A 19326-nucleotide genomic window follows, 5' to 3' on the forward strand; every position below is an offset into this window, starting at 1 on the left:
ACCACATACGCAATCAAAAGGCAATAGACCCCCCCCCCCTGCTACGCAGATATTCTATATAAAAACTGTTGGGAGAAATGATAAAGTCTATATCAACTAAGAGAAAGATAGTAAGAGCGAGATCCATTAATTTTTTTTCCGTCTACTGCGAAGCTTTATTACAAAAGGCAAACGCAATATGTATTATTAAAGGAGAATTGCGGAAGATCAATATTCTAGATAAATCAGTATTTTCGACAAATATATAAATTGTATTAAAAAAGAAATTCTTTGGAATCATGCCACGTGAATTTGGTTTGCTAACTATGTTGTGAAGTTTGAAAACTTGTTATTTTTTATTCATTTTATTTAATGTTATGAAGCAACATGTATATACTTATGTAAACTACAAGTGACAATATATCTGTATAAAATGAATTTTACAAAATGCTTTATATGTATATAATAGGGTACATATATATAAAATACATATATATATATATATCGTTTCTTCGGAAACATTTAAAGATTCAATTTTAATAAACTTATATTCACTGATAATATATTGATGTATTCCAATTTATTCGCATATAAATAATATAAAAAGAACGTTTCGAAAATTTTAATGCCAATGGATCGTTTGTGTTGTTAAAGTTTAGTAGACTATGCAAAGGATAAATCTGTAATTGTCATAGAAATTCTGTGTGTGTGGCCAGTATTTTTCCAAGAGCCGTTAAAATTTTTAACTACCATCAATTTTAATCACATTTTCCTAATTTAATCTCTCTACCCGCGTGTCAAATAAGGGAAATTAATAATTATATCCATATTGATAAAACATATATATATATAACAAAATATAGATATTACTCTTTATAAATTAATCAAGATCATATTAATTTTAGTTTGGTCGAGATGATCCTAAAAATACGCTATATGTTGCTCGTTTCTTCGGAAACATTTAATAAATTTATATTCGACTGAATGTATTATGTATTCAAATGCGAATTAAAATCCAAGACGGAATTAAAATGTGACTATATTACCTTAAGTGATAATAAAAGTCATCAAAATTCGTTTAAAAAAATGCTAAAACAATAGAAACCCCCTTTTCTAGAATCGTTAGCAACCGAGCTGCTCCTCTATTCTATTTTGATATCTTCCTTCAATCCATTTATTCTTAGATACATGCGCAAAATGAAAATCTTCCGCGTTCTATCTTGCACTCGCTTTCTCGCTCTAGATCTACGCATGTAGTCATCTGACAAAGGAGCGTTCCAGTTGACAGGTAGAACAGCTGTTTTAGAATACAGATGAATCCAGAATAAAGGATAATGAAGGACTATACTACAAGAAACCGGACGGCGTGTTCGGGTCGTCAGGTGTCGCCATCTCGCGAGCAGACGGCGTTTCCTATCCTCAGCGACAGTCTGGGCACAAATCTGTTCTGCATTGTCCCGCGAAATCTGCGACAACGTACACGTCTCCGTCATGAAGCACAAAATGCGCACGCGGTGGACTCGCGTCGCTTGTCAAATGAGAGACTCGGCCTCGCGAGTGTCGCGGCAAAGCTCGTCGACGCGATCGTCGTAGATCTCGAGAGAGCGTCGCTTCTCGAGAAAAAGGAAAGTTATCGGTCGTACGATCAACGATAACCGCTACCGGTCGTCCGAAAGTTAAACTGGACGATATCGACTCGCGACCGTTCGAACGGCCGTCTAGGTGAAACGATACGATCCGCGGCACCGCGGAGCGTGTTGCTGCGTGTCGCGAACGGCGGCGGCACATCGGAGTACGTACGTATATACGAACGTGTTGGTAAGCGCGCGGGACGGACGGACCGACGATATATAACGTGCGCCACGCGAGACAGAAAGAGAGAGAGAGAAAAGGAAAGAGGCGTTTTTCCGACCGGCTCTGACGGCGCGCGCGAAGGGGCGGCGGTCTCGCCGAGTAAAAGATCAACAAAGAGACCGAAAGCGCGAGCACACTCGCTTCCGGCGACGGACACGTCGCTTGGATTCGCGCGACCGCGAGCGTGTCTCCGCGGATATTATCATCCCATTCGTCGCGGAGCGGCCTGTGCTGTGTGTGTGTGTGTCGAGTAGTGTCCGACGAACGAGACGGTGGAGCTGGCTGGAGCGCCCCTCTCCCGCGCGAACGAACACCTGTGCGTGTCGCGCGGAGTACAACGCGAATGTGCGTTGCGGACAGTCGTATCCCGGCACCGCTGCTCGTACGTACGTACGCACGGCGAGAGAGGATAAAGTCATGCGAGAGTCGCCGGAAGCAGCAGTAGCGGCGGTCGCGTCGCTCTGCCGCGCGTAACCGTAAAGATCCGTCCTCGCGTATATTACGGCGTGTGATCTCGTCCCCCTCGCGTTCCTCCCCCCTCCCCCCCCCCCCCTCCCCCCTCCCCCCCGTCCCCGTTCCGTCGAGGGGCATTAACACGAGGGACCGTCGCGCGTTTCGATCGTGTGCGAGTGCGCGTGCTGCTGTGTCCGTGCTTACGTACGTGTCTCTCTTTCTCTCTCTGTTTTGTACGCGCGTCCCGTGCTGGATATCAACCCCGATTGGGGATCGGTCGTCAACACCGTCTCCGACGTTTGACCGACGTCGCGGTGGTTTGCGTGCGGGATGGAGAAAGAATAAACATGGTGGTGTGGTGTGAGAGCGCGACGGAAAGGGCGACGTGAGATCGAGCGAGACTGACGGACGGATAGGATAGATAGACGGAGAGGGGAAGAGTCTCGCGAGGACGTGAGAGAGCGAGAGGAAGAGAGACGGCGGCGGCGGCGGCGGCGGTGGTGGCGGCAGTGTGGCAGCGATCGGCCACCAGTCAGTACGCCAGAAGCGACGAATTCGATCGGCGCTTCCTTTGTCCGCGCTTCGGAAGAGAAAGAAAGAGAGAGTAAGTCGCAGAGCGAGACACGCGGATCGTTTCGACGATACGACGACGTTTCTCGCACAACCGTCGAGAAGTTGCCTGCGAGTTTACATCGTCGACCGACGCGATTTTCATGCGCGCTGTCAACGACCAGCTGTCCGGCAGCCAAGTGTCAACTGGGACTCCCGCCGCGTCGAGCCGCGACGTTACTAATCGGCGAACGACGACGACGACGTCGCGGTACATGGTGTTATGTCGTCGTCGACCGAGAACCGCGTGATTCGTCGGTGCCGGTGACGAAAAGCGCGCGTTCCCGAAGGAGAGAGGACGGTTAGGATGTGAGAAATGTGGAAAGTATACCGTGGAGAAAGAAAGAGACGGATGAAGGGAAGAAGGGAAAATTAATTGGTAAACGATTTACACATATATACAGTCATTTGGATATCTACTAAAAAAGAAGGAAGAGAAGAGGAGGATACGTACATCGCTCGAGACTATAACCCGGCTTTCGCCTCGCGAGTGCGAACAAGTGCGTACGTTGGTGCGTAATTTCTTGTTATTCGCGTATTAAGTGTGATTTGCCTGATGTGAATCTGTGTATGTTTATGTTAATAGGTGATCGAGAGCGACAGATACATCGACGGAGCGGAGGATACAATTTATATCGCGGATACGTACTCGTCGACGAGAGAAGCAGCGGGATCAGGTGATCGGATCGAAAAGGAGAATCAATCGACAACAATGATAATAGGATCGGCGAGTGGCGAAGACCCGGTGAATAGACTTCCCGAGGGTATTTTCGGGCGCTGACGAACGAAACGGGATGGAACAGCAGCGGCACGGCAACAGCGACTGCGGCAGAGTCGTCAAACTCGCGACGGCCCCGTGCCAATAACCTCCGTGTAACCAGTCGGAGGTTGGTTAGCCGCTTCCTCGCACGGCGATGATGCGTTCGCCCCCGTCGCGCGCGACAGATCGTAAAATTAGAAGACGTTCGGAGGCCCGCGCGAGCGAAGCCGAGAAGAAGGACGTCGCGAGCGAGCGACGACGACGTCGCGATCGTCGAAGGAGAAAAGGTCCGGATGGTGGTCATCGGGTGATAATATTCGACGCGCGGGATTCCCGCTGGCGGATCGACGTGTGTGACAGTGTGCGTGACAAAAGTGCGGTTCCATAGTTCCTCCTCTCTCTCTCTCTCTCTCTCTCTCCCCCCCTTCGCTTCTTCGTTCGCGGCTTCCTTTCCGTCTGCGCGAGTACGCGAGGATCGCCGCCTTCGTGTTCGAGAGTCGCGACGTCGTGCTGATCGTCGACCGGAGGAGATATCGGTCGATTAAACACGAACCCGTGATCTTAACTCGCCGTTCGTCGAAGCGCGCGCGCGAGTGAAACTTCTCTAGTCCGTTGCATTTACGTGTGCGAGGATCTCTCGCCGAGATTCCCGGGAATATAATTGGAGGAATTGATTTCGTATCCAGCAGTACACCACGTGCGATTCATTCTGACGAGTCATTTCTGATGCAATTCGCCCCTCGTCGTTTCCCGGGAGCAGCGAGTCGCACATTCCCGTCCGGAAGCTGGGCATTTTCCGGCTTTGTTCAAAACGAGACTGACCCGTCGTGCACGGTTCCTTTAGTCGATTATATAATTTATTTAAACCGCGCGATCGGGACGTAGAGCCTTATCTCGAAGCCGTCGTCGTCCTAACGGAGCAGTATGTCTCTCATCGAGTCTGGGCTATTATTCTTCGACACGTCCGGCGAAAGAGCGAGGAAACGCGTTGCGGAAAACGCGCACCGCGCGTGAATTAGTTCGCGTATCATCCCGATGACGAGGCTCGACAAGGACAGACAGAGCGGACGCGAACAAATGGACACCAATGATTAGCTTGGCTCTATCGGCGGCGGTAAGCAGGATCGAGATGCCCCTCTCCAAATCGAATCCGTTCGTGCCGGCGAGCGCGATCTCGACGCAGCCGTACATCTCGAGCAGCGAGAGCAGCAACCATCTGCCGCCGATCATCAAAGGTACCGGGTTGAAGCAGACCGGTGGCGGCGGCGGTGGCGGCGACGACGAGTTCGTGCCTTACACGGCCACTTATCAGAAACTATCGTGGAAAGGCGAGGGCTTCTGGCCCGTGAGCCACAACTCCAGCCACAACTCGCACTCGCAGCCCAACAGCCAGTCGAGCAGTCCGGTGGTGAGAAACGGTCGTTCCGATGGCAACTCCAATAGCGGTAGTGGACGCGGTGGCGGCGCCGGTGGCGGAGGCGAGGGCGGTGGTGGCGGTAGCGGAAGCGTTGGTGGTAGCGGCACCGGCGGCGGTGGAAACGGCGGTAACGGCAGCAACAGCATCGTCAGCGTTAAACCGAAGACGGCGACCATCACGCCGGAGATGGTGATGAAGCTGTACATGAACAAGCTGACCCCGTACGAGCATCACGAGATTTTCAATTACCAGCAGATCTACTTCATCGGCGCGAATGCGAAGAAACGGCCGGGCATCATCGGCCGGCCCAACAACAACGAGTACGACAACGAACAGGGCTCGTACATCCATGTGCCACACGATCACGTGGCGTATCGCTATGAAGTGCTGCGCGTGATCGGCAAGGGCTCGTTTGGCCAGGTGGTCAAGGCCTACGATCACAAAACGCACGAGCACGTGGCGCTCAAGATGGTGCGCAACGAGAAGCGCTTCCACCGTCAAGCGCACGAGGAGATACGCATATTGCGTAAGTTGCGCGAGCAGGACAAGGACAACACCATGAACATCATTCATATGTTCGACTCGTTTACCTTTCGCTGTCACATGTGCATCACATTCGAGCTGCTCAGCATCAATTTGTATGAGCTCATCAAGAAGAACAACTTCAAGGGCTTCAGTTTGCAACTCGTGCGTAAGTTCTCGCACTCGCTGCTCCTCTGCCTGGATGCCCTCTACAAGAACAAGATTATACACTGCGACATGAAGCCGGAGAACGTGTTGCTCAAACAACAGGGTCGCAGCGGCATCAAGGTGATTACAGAATATTCTCTTATTGTTAATCCCGTAAACTGAAAGTTTGAAATAATATTCATAGCACTTATTCGCGGCCTCTCTAAAATTTCTCGATGCATTCTTTTCTGTTATTCGTTGGATTATATGATTTAAAAATAATTTTATAAGTTAATAATCAGTCACTTTTATAAAGATAAACATGTTATATATAATTAAAGGATTTATAAATAAGTTTTCAGAAATATTTTGATCGAATGCATCACATGTATTTCGTGAAAATATAGAGAGATCAAGCGAACAGTAGAATTGCGATTATATTAAGAACCGCGTATATTATAAAAACAAAGGGATTAAGGGATTTATTGCAACAACGTAAAAACTTTAAAACTTTTTTTTCTAAACTGGGGAAATTAATTTTAAAATTAATGGCTTTTAAAGTTGAAAGAAAACATTAAATTTATAAATTTATTTCTTCATAAGTTTTTATCAAAAAAATAGGTTGAAAATTACTGTTATACTAAACCCTTTAATTAACAATCTTGCAATTTTACTTTAGGATCGCAAATTAGTGCTTTTATTACTGTGTAATTTGAAGCGCGTCAAATTTATTTTATAAAGAAGATGCGCAATATTTGCAAACAAGAACGGAAGGCATCTATTCCCGTTTCGTATTCGAGACGATATAATGAATTCTCGATGTACACATGATTTTTCTTTCTGATAATATTTGCAAAACAAGATCTCGAGTTTCTCTCGACGGTATCTCGAAGAGCCACTTATTATTCCTCGTAATGTGATCCTTTATTGACATTTCTTTATATGGTTCGCACACGGAAGACTTTATTACTTCTCCTTCGAAATAACGACATACCGATGATATGCATTGAGAAGAATGACATTCTATGCAAACTAATAAAAAAAAAAAAAATCTATTTTTTAATTTATCTGTTTATTTAAATTTTCTTATTTTTCTGCACGTTTATAATATTCTAACAATACTGTCTATACCGTTTGAATATATAGATTATTTTATATATTTTGACGTTTTCATTTTGTACGCGTGTAACACACACACATACACACATTTGCGCGGGCGCTCTACAAACATCTTTACTTTCGTGAAACTGAGCTTTCAATTAAAGCTAATCGATAAACCGCTTTACCCCCGCCCACATTTTCCGTATACACAGCCGCGACCTTTAGCCCCGTTTCCGAACATCCGATATCGGGAGAAATCGCGTAGAAAGCTGTCAAAGACTGCTTCCTCCCTCGTGAATATAATACGACGTACACGCTTCGCGCCGCGCTTCCAAAACCGACCGGATTCCACGGATTCACGGTTAACCGACAGACCGAAAAGAACGCGCGATGCGGGAAACGATCTCTCTTGTCTTAGCCTGTGCGGATACCGCAAGACGTAAACGCTGTTAAATGGCACCCGTTCATGTTAAACATGCATACTTCTGACGATTCGCGCTGCACGTTTTCGAGCCACTTGTCAGAGACGGTAGTCATAAGAGGTAACATGAATACCGCGTCTCGCATACTACTGACTAAGCGATACTTAATAATATATATTATTTAATGGGAGTGGTGTTCGTGTATATGTATATATATATATATATATATATATATATATACGGACAGTAGAAATTCAACCAGTGCTATATTTTGTGCTATGTTTCTGCTACGTGTTCACGTAGGAAACTCTGGTCCATTACTAATGGTATCTGATTCTATTTATGCTTTTAACGGTAATTGGTAACATATATAGTATACGAGGTACCCTGTTGTATTCCTTCTGTCGTCGTTATAATTTATATTACATACGAATTCATAGTTTCAATATTCTATACAAGGATTATATACAAAAACAATTAACGCGCGTTGCATTATAGGTATTTTACATACAAATTAATTTTAACGTGTTGAATAAAAAAATATTATTTTAAGAAAATTTCCAACTTTTTCTTTAAAACTGCTATGCCTGTTATTTTTTTCATACGTTTATTTTACACACACATTCTCATAATTCTTTTAGCCCAGAAAAAAAGTTTTATTAGGTAGATAAGAATATATTAGTTTTATTAATATGTGAATATATAAAGGATAATCGGGTAATCGCATGTGTTACCTAATTATTTTAAACATTATTAGAGGTATATCCTCGAAATCATGAATAATACCTGATTATCCAGTTTCCAAGTCCTCGATCCCCTACTTGCTCGTCTCGTCAACAAACGTGCAAGAACGCGTAAGCAAGCGGAATCGTGTTATCTCCGCCAACTGTAACATTCGCACGCGAGTTCACAAAACTTTCCGAGAGTAAGGCTTGCCTATGCTGGATCGTGACCTTGCGAGGCCGCACGGTGGTTTACTTTGATGCCGACGTCGTTCGCGCCAGGCTGTAAAGCTAAGGGGCTAAGTGTTGGAAATGGGCAAAAATTAGATTTGCTTGTTCCTTCTAAATGGCTGTAACCGACGCGATTGCCAGCCTTTTCAATGGCCTTTCAATGCTTGAAGTTTAAGGCTGATCTGTGCACGGCACGTGACTCCTTTCATGACTTTGTGATTGTTTTCGTAATGTTTGACGAGATATTCACGGCTCTTTATCTTGATTTAGCGACGCGATAGAGATTCGAAATCGTATCAACATGTTTGAAAACAGTCGGATTTTTTGACAGATGATGTATTTTCGCTAAGTTTTTATTTTGCACGCAAGGACACCTGATTAAACTTGATATAATCGAAAAAATGTATGTCACATTTTCATATAATCCATTTGATTATTTTATTAATATAATATTAAATAAAATATTAGAGATAAATCTATATTAAAATGACTTTATGACAACTTTGACATGATTTTCAAGAAATTAATGTTATGTAATGACACTATTCACGCCGTTATCTATCGACGCACTTTTCATTGGCACTATCTGCATTGTATTATTGAGAGATATCTCTTGAAAAAAAGTCGCGAAAGAAAAAACATTACTAGCGGAAATTTCTCCGCTGAGGTGTGAATTAAGATTGAATGCGGAGCAATGAGTCGTGTCGAGGCGTAAAATCGAATTTGAATTGAGGCATGCCAGGTTTCTTTCTCGAAAGGCGATTCTCATGGTTGCATGATTAACGCTCGGATTTGCCTCGAGACTGCGACTTTGAGGACACGATATTTAACGCGATTAAATGTCAAAATAAAACAATTACTGTTTGTAGCAGGATTTTCGAAAATAATTGTTGCAGCCGCGAAACAAGATTCTGTGGAAGAAATAATCAATTATGATTCGTAGCAACATTTCCGGTAGTTAATCGTCGAGAACGCGGGACCAGAATATAAATATTCAAAATCGGCGTGTGTTTGAAAGATCGTCGTGATTTTCCAATTCGACTCTTCTAATATTTGAGTTCGTAACTTTCGCCGAGCGTCTCTCCTCTCGTGTCGTTTTATCATTATCCGCATAAGGCATAATTGAAGTAAGAAGATATTATTTCGACAGAGTCGACACGCACGATATCATGGATTTTTTGACACGTGCGACTATGTTTCGTCAACTTCTCTCTCTTATTTGGTATCTAAAATAGGTCACTATCTGATGATGATATCATTTGTATTTTTTTATAATATATTGCTTCATATTCAACATCGTATAATGAATATAACAGACATGTAATAATGTATATTGTAATTATAAATGCAGAGTGAGATAGTAATTAAAATTAAATTAAACTTGTCGATAAATTAAATTAGATTGGGGGCGGGGGTAATAAAATGACATTAAAATTTGCGGATGCGCTTAAACATTAATTATTATACGAATAAAAGTGTTAATATTGTGCGTCACTGTACTAATATTGCTCGCTAATATTTATTTTTCGCAGTCCATATATTTTTGATTATAAATATATAAGGAAAAAGAGAGAGTATTTTATATAGGGAGAGAAATTTTATTTATATTTGATAAAATATTTATTATATATGACAGATTATAAAGCGCGTCAATTTTAATTGTATGTAAATAGGAAACATGGGTTTTAATATCACACATTGTATAGTATAGTATTTAAAATGAATGAAAGTCCGCAAAATATCAGGTCTATTAATTGGATAAAGAACACGCACGTTTAAATATGTATGCACTACATTATGTATAAATATAATACATGCATATATATATACGAGAACGCGAGTTTCATATTCATATTGATGAGAATAAACGGATCTTATGTCTGCGAATTATTTTTTCCATTATCTATATGTTTCCTTATTGCGTGGATTGCAATGAATATATTCTCAATATCCTTTCAGCTTTAAGAGTCTCACTCTTTTTTTCTAACAGGCGTTTATTGTCGAATTAATTGACAATCAAGATGTATGATATATCATTTCTGTTATAATAACTTTCTAATTTAATCAGTTATCATTCGATTCCTGCTATAAACTCATACGTTTATTTCAATTAAGAGAATTAAGGAAATTTAAATAATCATAATAATTGCATAATTTTCGGGAAATTTGAAAAATTTAAACACATTGCAATTGAAATAAAAAAAATAAAAGATTATTGTTCTCTTCATTTGTACAATTTTTTTCATATCAATTATTTATGTTAGAAAAATAAATCCTGAAAAGCACGATTTTTTTTTAACGCACACAAGAATATCTGGCGTTAAATTCGAATTTTTAGTTTCGCGTCGAATGTGCTAACTCGATAACTGTAATTTTCAGTTCGTATTTAATCATCTGCGGCGATATTGTAATGTATGATGTTCGCGCGGTATGCTCGGCATGGAATGAAAAGCACGCTCGAAATTTGATAGGCGCGGAATCTCACATCAGAGATATAAACGGGAATATATATTTACCATCGATTTTTTTCCACGCTGTTTTGAATGTAAATTAAGCGTTACGGGACATGTCTATCGCGAGATTGGATTTGCATGTACCGCGGAATGAAATTGAAAAGAATCAAATTATTTTATATTTTAGCTCTTTTTTTACGAGAGAGCGCGGTTAAAAATTTCTCCAAATAAAAATAAAAGGATTCGGCACAAACGCCGGTTAATTGCTTATTGACATATTTTATTACGCCAATTATAGGAAAAACAAAATTATCGGGACACACGTAGGATGCTAAATATTGCTCATAAATTACATTCGCGAATGGAAATTAACGGTAAAAACGGTAATGTTGCCGAAACGTTAAAATAATTCCCGCCGAAAACAATTCAATGTGTTCTTACTGTTTGCGAAAGTGTTTTAAACTACGACACGGGAGATAAAACTTGCGTGACATATATACACAGACACACTAAATGTATTCCGAAACTTTAAAGGAATTCAACGAGAGAGAGAGAGAGAGAGAACGACATTAAAATTTACAACTCCTATGGATGTATCGCGCATACACTTGGAGTTCCTCGCATTAATATCTCGCACTGAACAGGCAACCTACAAACAATCTACAAAGTGTGGAGGATTCTCCCGATATCAAGAATCTCGAAGAGTTCGTAAAATTTGCACGTGGCTACAGTCGCATCCGCCTTTCTTCCGTTATCTCCACTGCCGTTGTAATGTCGCACAGTAATGTTTTGGTTTATCGATAATTGTTTGCCGTTAAATAAAATGAGGAGAGAGAAGAGGAGACGTGGAAAAGAGGAGAACGACAACGTTCGTTCGACTCGCTATCATAGGAAGGAAACTCGAACGATCGGCTTTTCAAAGTGCGTGCTCGGGGATGACGTTAACGACAGTTGAAATTTTCCGACTGACTTCGATAACGACGACGATGACGACGACTATCCAGAGAAGCCTCGTTCCCGTCGCGGATGGCTTTTCCGGTACGACGTCGTTGTACTCCCCTGACGTCTTGTCGATCAATAAGAAGTACGTATGTACCAGATGTATCTCACCATTACACGTTCGCTTAATCACACAGACGGATCTAATCTGGCATCCGACAGACTACTGTTACTCGTTGGTAGAGATAAATATTTGACGCCCTCCTTTTATACCACCTTTTATATCACCGTTTTATCGTTTCGGCGACGATCAAATTGAATCATGATCAATGATTTTCACATTGACTTGAGGAAGTGTGTTTGATGTGTATATAAAGAGTAACATAATTAAGTATCTCTTTCCGATTCTAGATTTTCATCTAAAAGCCAATTCGTATATAAATGCGTCTCGAGTTGAATGTTAGCCAAAAATCATGCTCAGCACATCTGGGAACTATCGCAAGAAATGTGGCGTGAATATCGGTCGCTGAATATGTTGCCATGTTCTATCTTTGATCGCAACAAGTAATCTACGATCATATAAGAGAGAGAGTACACGATTTAAAATTATCTTTCTCTAAAATTTTTCACGGCATAGATTTTTATCTCATTTCTTTTATATATAGTTATATTTAATCACCAATATCTAACAGAAGATTAAGAAATGCAACTAAATTTTTTTTTTTTTTTTTACGTTCAATATCGATTGAACGATTTATATCTGCCCATTCTGCATTTATATAATTATTTTCAGACAGCTAGCGAGATTTACCGTGTGCGAAGCGACGTTCTCGAAGGCGAGGCAAGGAACGAGAACCTCGTGGTCGATTAATAATCGCGACGCGATTTTCGATAAGCGATCGCGTGAATTCAAACGCGGCCGTCGAGTATCCATTACTCGTCGTTAGCAGATCGGTATCGCGACGCGTGAATATGTTGCCTGTCCGAGGATTGACGGATGTTATATCGCGGAGATTCTATGAGAGAACGAGATACTACCGCGGATTCTCTCTGCGTGGATCGCGTGGGCGCGAGCGAATCAGATCGAACGCACAGGAAAGCGTCCAGATTGTATTCTATGTGCATTTATCTTCTTGCAAAGACGAATTTAACGCTGATCCGCGAACTGTTGCGCGCGTGGAATAAAATTACATCATCACGGGATTATCTCTCTTTTCTCTTCTTTCATTTTCTTTCCCAGACGTTAATTATTACACGATCGCAATTCCAATTTATATGATACACATCGAGTTAATCGCGTGTATCACATAATATGACGTAAAGTTAAAAATAGATACGGTTGAATTACAGAGTCCGGGACAGTTTAGCGATCTGGTTGATGATTTAGCGGTTATCAAACTATTTATCGACAATTTGCGGCGCTGTGCTATCATTAAGAGAACGTGAATCTCTCCCGGTTCTCTAACATTATCTATCCAGGCTAATTAATTCGTAGGATATTAGGTTAACCCGCTCTTGGACGAGGGCTCGTAAATTCGACACCATCCCTAGTATAGTCGTTTACATGCGCGGACGTTGTAATATCGATATTAGCGTGTCGTACGTGTGCACGCGATCGCATCGACAAACGTTCAACTAACGTCGATCGTAACAGATCGAGATCAATTAATTTCCTAAGTACAACGATTCAATTCCGATCTCTCACCTGTCCGGAACTTCGAAGCTCATATCCGCGAATGAAGATGAATGGAGATTGTATCAGAGAGATAAACTTTGCGCCGTGGTAAACAATTTGAGAACTATATATCTACCACAGCGATTCTTGTTCGCCGACATTCTTGAGTAGATTAAGAGAGATATTTGCTGTTAAATTAAACATTTCCAATTAACCTGTTTTTGAATCATCAGTATAACTCGCAGAATTTGGGTGAGTAATTTTTAATTATAAAAAGGATGTCAAAAAGAATTATTTAAATTGTATTTTAAAATTTTTATGATGAGTACGCTAGCATACACATATACGCACACAGAGGAGGTGATGTTAAAGTAATGAATGAATATTCTCTCAATGGAAAGTTTCCATTTAAAAGCGAAGTTTTGTCACGCACTAGTTTATTCCGTATTAAAATAATCATCAAGAATCAGCGAGCATCTCCCCCGGACGTTGATAATAAAATCTAATGACTTACTTTCTTAGACATCCTATACGATGTCTCGATGCATCTGTGAGATTTAACGGGAGATATATTTCGCGATAAACTTCATTGGAATGTAATATTACAACTTTCTCAGGAGACATTTATAATTTTTATATTCTAGATATTCCAAAAGATATGTGTCCGGAATACACGGAGAATTTTAATTGCGGCAAACGGAAGTTATCCTGATTGACCTACAATCGCAATATATATTAACAGGAAAGTGATAAACAAATAATGTGACACTGGACGAATGCGAGGTCTCTAATTGACTTATCTAGAATTTAGTTAATAATTTAACGACTCAAAGTTGCAAATATTTAGCTATTTTCTTTTCGATTTTCTTGTCACTATATCTTACAAATTCTTAATTAACAATAAGAGTATATTTGCTTATTGAAATGTAGCACGTGACATATTTATAGCTTATAATTAAGATTTATCTCGTTTTAAGCACACATTAATCAAATATAAAATTTAGAAAATTAAATTCTGAGAAATTAAATTTAATTGAACATTTTATGTACACAGAAAAATGAGTATGTGCAATCAATTATATATCTAATAATAATTTCGAGAGTGCCTCGATGATAATGGAACTTTCGAAACCGATCTTGTTGGCGTACCGCTAACTTTCGCTAATTGGGTCACGGTAATGATAACACGTTCAGCGTTCGTTAACTTATCTATCGCAGGAGCACTGCCTTTGAGTAGTGCAGCTAAAAATAATTCGGGGTACATTCTTTATTATGACTGAAACTGACGCCCTCGATATTAATGCGCCGCGAGATACCCCATACTAAGATTAAGTTCTAAAGAAAGACTTTCTCAGAAGAGATTTGCCTCGGCAACGGCATACGTAGCTATTTGTCGCTTTGTTTAACAAAGTTGTCATGAGACAGTTCTTTCCGAGTGCTGAATTTTTTCAACATCCTAAACACATATCACGCTATTTGTCTCCCTCAACCATGTATTTCATTGCGATGTAATCATTGAGGATCTCGAGTGAACAAATTCGCAATTTGTAAGGTCTGCTTTAAACACGAAGTTGCGTGTAAAGCGGACCTGATAAATTATGGGTATACATACGACTTTGTGTTTAAAGTAGATCGTACAAAATCATGTGGACTTGACCCACTTTGCTCTTTTAATCAAAAAGTATATGAAATAATAAATTAAAAAAAAAAATTGTTTTGAATTAAACGCTATATACACACAATAATAATATCAGACCTCTCATTAATTTGGTGCGTTAATTCGCTTATTTTAATTGGAGATTTTTGACGGATGGAAAAAGATACTATCGCGATAAATTATAATAATTCTTCGAGTATTTCCGGTTTTATTTTTGTATGGATTAATGCTCTCCGGTTGGGGCAATAAAGGCAACAGACTTTAAAGGGAAATTTTCCTTGGGTGAAACTTCCACAATCGGAGGCTGTCCCGACTAGGGGGAGGGGAAGGGCTCTCTCCTTTGCACACACACACTCCATCCACGAAATTGTATGTCTTCATTTCACGCTCCAAATATAAACTCGTGCATCCCTCCCTCGGCGAGGATCTTATTTCTGGACGTTTCTACGACAATCTTTCCTTTCGATAAACAAGGATAGACTGATCGTGTTTCTTGGAAGTTTTCCTTCGACCGTCCAGTCGACTCGAAATTTTTCTTTATAGCGATCTTGGCCATTCCCTATTGATACTTTATACGAGCCATGAAGAGGGGCTCTGGATAAACTCGCAGAAGTGGTGCTTCAAAAGAAGCCCGGAGATTGTGATCAGAAAAGCGTACTCATATGTTATTTCATCTTCTTTGAAAAGCAGATAGTGATTGATTATAAGATCAAACTTGTTAAGCTAATATTAAGATATGTGTTTGTACATCCTCTTCGGATTCTTTTCCCACAAATGCAATATAATTCAAATATTGCAAAATTATATTTGACAACATTAATTATTACAATTAAATTATTATATATATTTAATTGACGTTATAAATATATTATACCATAATTAATATAAAAAAAGTTTTAAAATCCTTTGCTTGAATAAAAAAATGCTCAAAGATAAATGTGACATTTTAATACTTATAAGAAATAAAATAAAACATTTTATTTTTGTACTGTTTCGTAAACGTAGAATGTGCAATCATTATTATCTTACCAAAGGTAATAGTGTGATTGCACAGGTATAAAATACTTCTTCGCCTTTTAAGGAAGAGTGGTTTACACTCCACTGATATGCACCGTAATATGCACAGAACGTAAAACGCCTCGTATGTAAGTTCACTTAGGAGCGTTCTAAGGACGATGCGCTCAATTTAAATGTAATCGATAAGGAACGATCAAACATATTTTGAAAATACATTAGAGGAGGCACGATTCGGGCTCGATCGTAAAAATAGGGGACGGATTGATCTCTCTCTTTTCCTCTCGCTCTTCCTCCCTGCATTTACTATTAATAGGCGAAGTAGTGCGTCGATGTCGATAGCGCGTCTTTAATCCACGCTCTTCTAGTTTATCGGAAATTTACCGGCTGCGGTGCAGCCTTGAGTGCGAGACTAATTCGATTTTCGCTACCGTCTTAAATAATAAATTCTATCGCTCCGTAGATCGACCGGTGCCTGATTTCTTTACGGTTGACATAAAATGTTTGCGGTGGCGGCGGCGGTTGCTAAACGAGTTAGTAAAAAAATATAACGGGCCTATATCAAGACGATTTTTCACTGACGTCTCCGTTCAGTGATTTAGGATATTTCCGAGACTGTTTATTTATCGTGAAGATGGATAAAAATTTATCGTGTTTATAAATTTAGAGAGAATATCTCTTATTTACGTTATAAATTTTGATAAAAGCGAAATATATTGATTTCTGTGCGTTCTGATAATCTGTTAAAAGAATTTTTTAAATAATTATTTAATACTTTAATGTATGTTTTATTTAATATGATGCTTAATATTTTCACGATGTTCTTTATGTTGTGAGATTTGCAGTCTTAATCTGCATATTTTCCGTCATATATATCTCCTTCCCGTGATCTCGATTGTTTCGTATTTCGTTAACAGACTATCGTAATAGAAATATTTATTTACTGATGTTATCGTAGATATATCCGGTTTTTAACACGCAATAGCGCAACGGTGCCATATTAAAAATAATAAGCACATCCTGGCGGGTCGTGCGGCCGACCGTCCGCACTATCTCTATGATACATTTCGTTCGTTACCGGATCTCAAGAAGGTGTGCGGGGGTCAATGAATCCCGGTCAGTCAAAAATAACGAGAAAGATGGACGCACACCGGTGTTACGCCGACATAATGCTTGTCTGTTTCTCTTTTAGTTTTTCCGAAAATAATATCTTGCGAATCCAATGGTATCTTTTATCACATGGTTCTTGGACTAACGGTATAAATATTGCAAAATGACAATTCAATATTGATATAATTAATATATAAGATTTTGGGAGAGTTTTGATTAAGATTGAGATATTGGTATATTTTATTTCAACTGCAAATATATTGTAATTTTTAAATGACTCAATTATATAAAAACAAAGGAAAAACTACTACAAATATCTACAAACAATTTTGAATCAAAATTTATTATCAATTTTTCATTCTAAAGTTGAAAATTGTTTTTTCAAAGTGCCGCATATTTTTATAGTTTTGACTACAAACGAAATTATTACGATAAACGAGATATATATTATCACTTTTTGTATTGAAAATTTATTAAAAGTAGGATGCTAAATTCACCAAAGTTATTTATCAAATGCGTTCCGTGCTAGTGACGAAGTGTGCGGAAGCGACCTCGATATTTATCTACGTCGTAATGGGAAAATACGCGAAAGCGTGAACGTAAAATTACCGTACGGCATCGTCGTTTCATGTTGTACGACTTACAGACAGAAATTTATGGAGCTCGTTTCTTTCATTATAAACGTGCCAAAACAAATAATTTTGGATCGATATGGCTTTCTTCTCTCGAATGTAAAAATAAGAAATTGGATTCGGGACGGCGAGACGGAGAGATTGGTTTCTGATCGCGGGCTAACATAAGTATACGAGAGTCAAATGGGCAAGCTTGCGTATCGATATCCACTCTCTCTCGATATCGCTGAATGAACAAGTTCTCCCATTGTCCCGCGCACATTAATCGAGCCGCCGCACCCACTCGAAATATATATTTATGTATGTATGTATGTATGTGTGTGTGTGTGTGTGTGAGCGCGCGAATAGGGAGGCTCTCCGTTGCGGTACTTCCGCGCGTTGCTAAAACGGCTGCACGTGGCTTACGATCAACATAAATGCGTCACACGTGGTCTCGTGTTTTACGCTTGTTTTTACAGTTACTCTTTCATGCGGCGGCGATTAATGCAAACGGTTATTCTCCCGAATTTTCAGCCACATCAGAGAGCACGCGTGTATATTATTAATGCAATAATGCACGAACGAGTTATCTGTGATGTACGTGTGTGTGTAAATTATTTTCTCATTAAATTTTAATGTGTACATGCAGCTTTTTATCAGTACACCATATTTTTCGGTTCTTATTGATCCCTGTCTCCAAACGAAAAACGAACTCTGCAGGAATAATTCTGAAGGTAGAAATTTTTGGCAGATATGTGGACATATATTCTACATTTTTATAGATGAAATTTATTTGAATAAATAAAATTTTTTTACTGGTATGATTTTTCCACTTTTCTCGATATATTTAGATTCTTGGATTTTTTTTCATCAAAAGTGTTAACTTGAAAATTGACAGCGAACGCGATGTATAAATATGTCGATACTTGTCGATATGGATACGATGTCGATACAAAACACCGATATTTCACTTCGATATAACGGATCTTATCTATGAGTGTCGCGAGTTTGATACCTATCCCCGCGAACTATATACGTCCCGCTGCACTTAGATGTTCAAATATTTAAGCAGCCAAATTTATGGGGAATCGCGCACATAATGTAATTCGAGCCTCCTCTGTGTCAGGGACATGGACCGTACAAAACGTGTCGGGGGAGAGACGTTTTTAGAAACGGGTAGCTATACATATATCTTTGTCATTTTTCTTATCCATCTTATCGCGTTCGAGTCATTTCCCGTTGACGGCGTCACTTTAAATTCGCACCACGCAATTACGTCATTCCCCAAAGAGTCAATGAAACGGATTCTCCTATTTTTTTTTTGGCCGGCTACGAACTCGATGACTCGCAAACTCCAAATTAATCACTGAATGAAACTGACAATAAGTTTCTTCTCATTGTTGCGCGCTTTAATCGAGCATGCCGTGATGAGATAACGCCTCGGTAACTTTATTACGGTAAACGAAGGAACTTTTGGAATCTGCCCGCGAGAAACTCCGAGAGAATTATTCTCTTTTAGAAATTTTAGTTCAAGTTCAAAATAAGAACATTAAATAATCTTAATTAATGTATCGTATAAATAAATAAATAAATATATATATAATTTATTTATTTATTTACAGTAAAATATATTTATTTATTTATTTATTT

At 39.9% G+C, this 19326-nt stretch overlaps 1 protein-coding gene across 2 annotated transcripts in view; it reads left to right on the forward strand.

Moving 5' to 3' along the window:
* Positions 1–2415: 2415 nt before the first annotated feature.
* Positions 2416–19326, forward strand: part of LOC115239562 (dual specificity tyrosine-phosphorylation-regulated kinase mbk-2-like) — a 45442-nt gene continuing 28531 nt past the window's right edge. The window contains exons 1-2 of one of the 2 annotated variants that reach the window (XM_029814160.1): positions 2416–3407; positions 3482–5882. In XM_029814160.1, coding sequence (XP_029670020.1) covers positions 4743–5882 — 1140 coding nt within the window. In that variant the 5' untranslated portion in view covers positions 2416–3407; positions 3482–4742. The remainder of the gene's footprint in view (positions 3408–3481; positions 5883–19326) is intronic. The other variant, XM_029814161.1, reaches the window with a different exon arrangement.

Source organism: Formica exsecta, unplaced genomic scaffold (assembly GCF_003651465.1).
Source record: "Formica exsecta isolate Colony F162 unplaced genomic scaffold, ASM365146v1 scaffold385, whole genome shotgun sequence".
Taxonomy (NCBI): Eukaryota; Metazoa; Arthropoda; class Insecta; order Hymenoptera; family Formicidae; genus Formica; species Formica exsecta.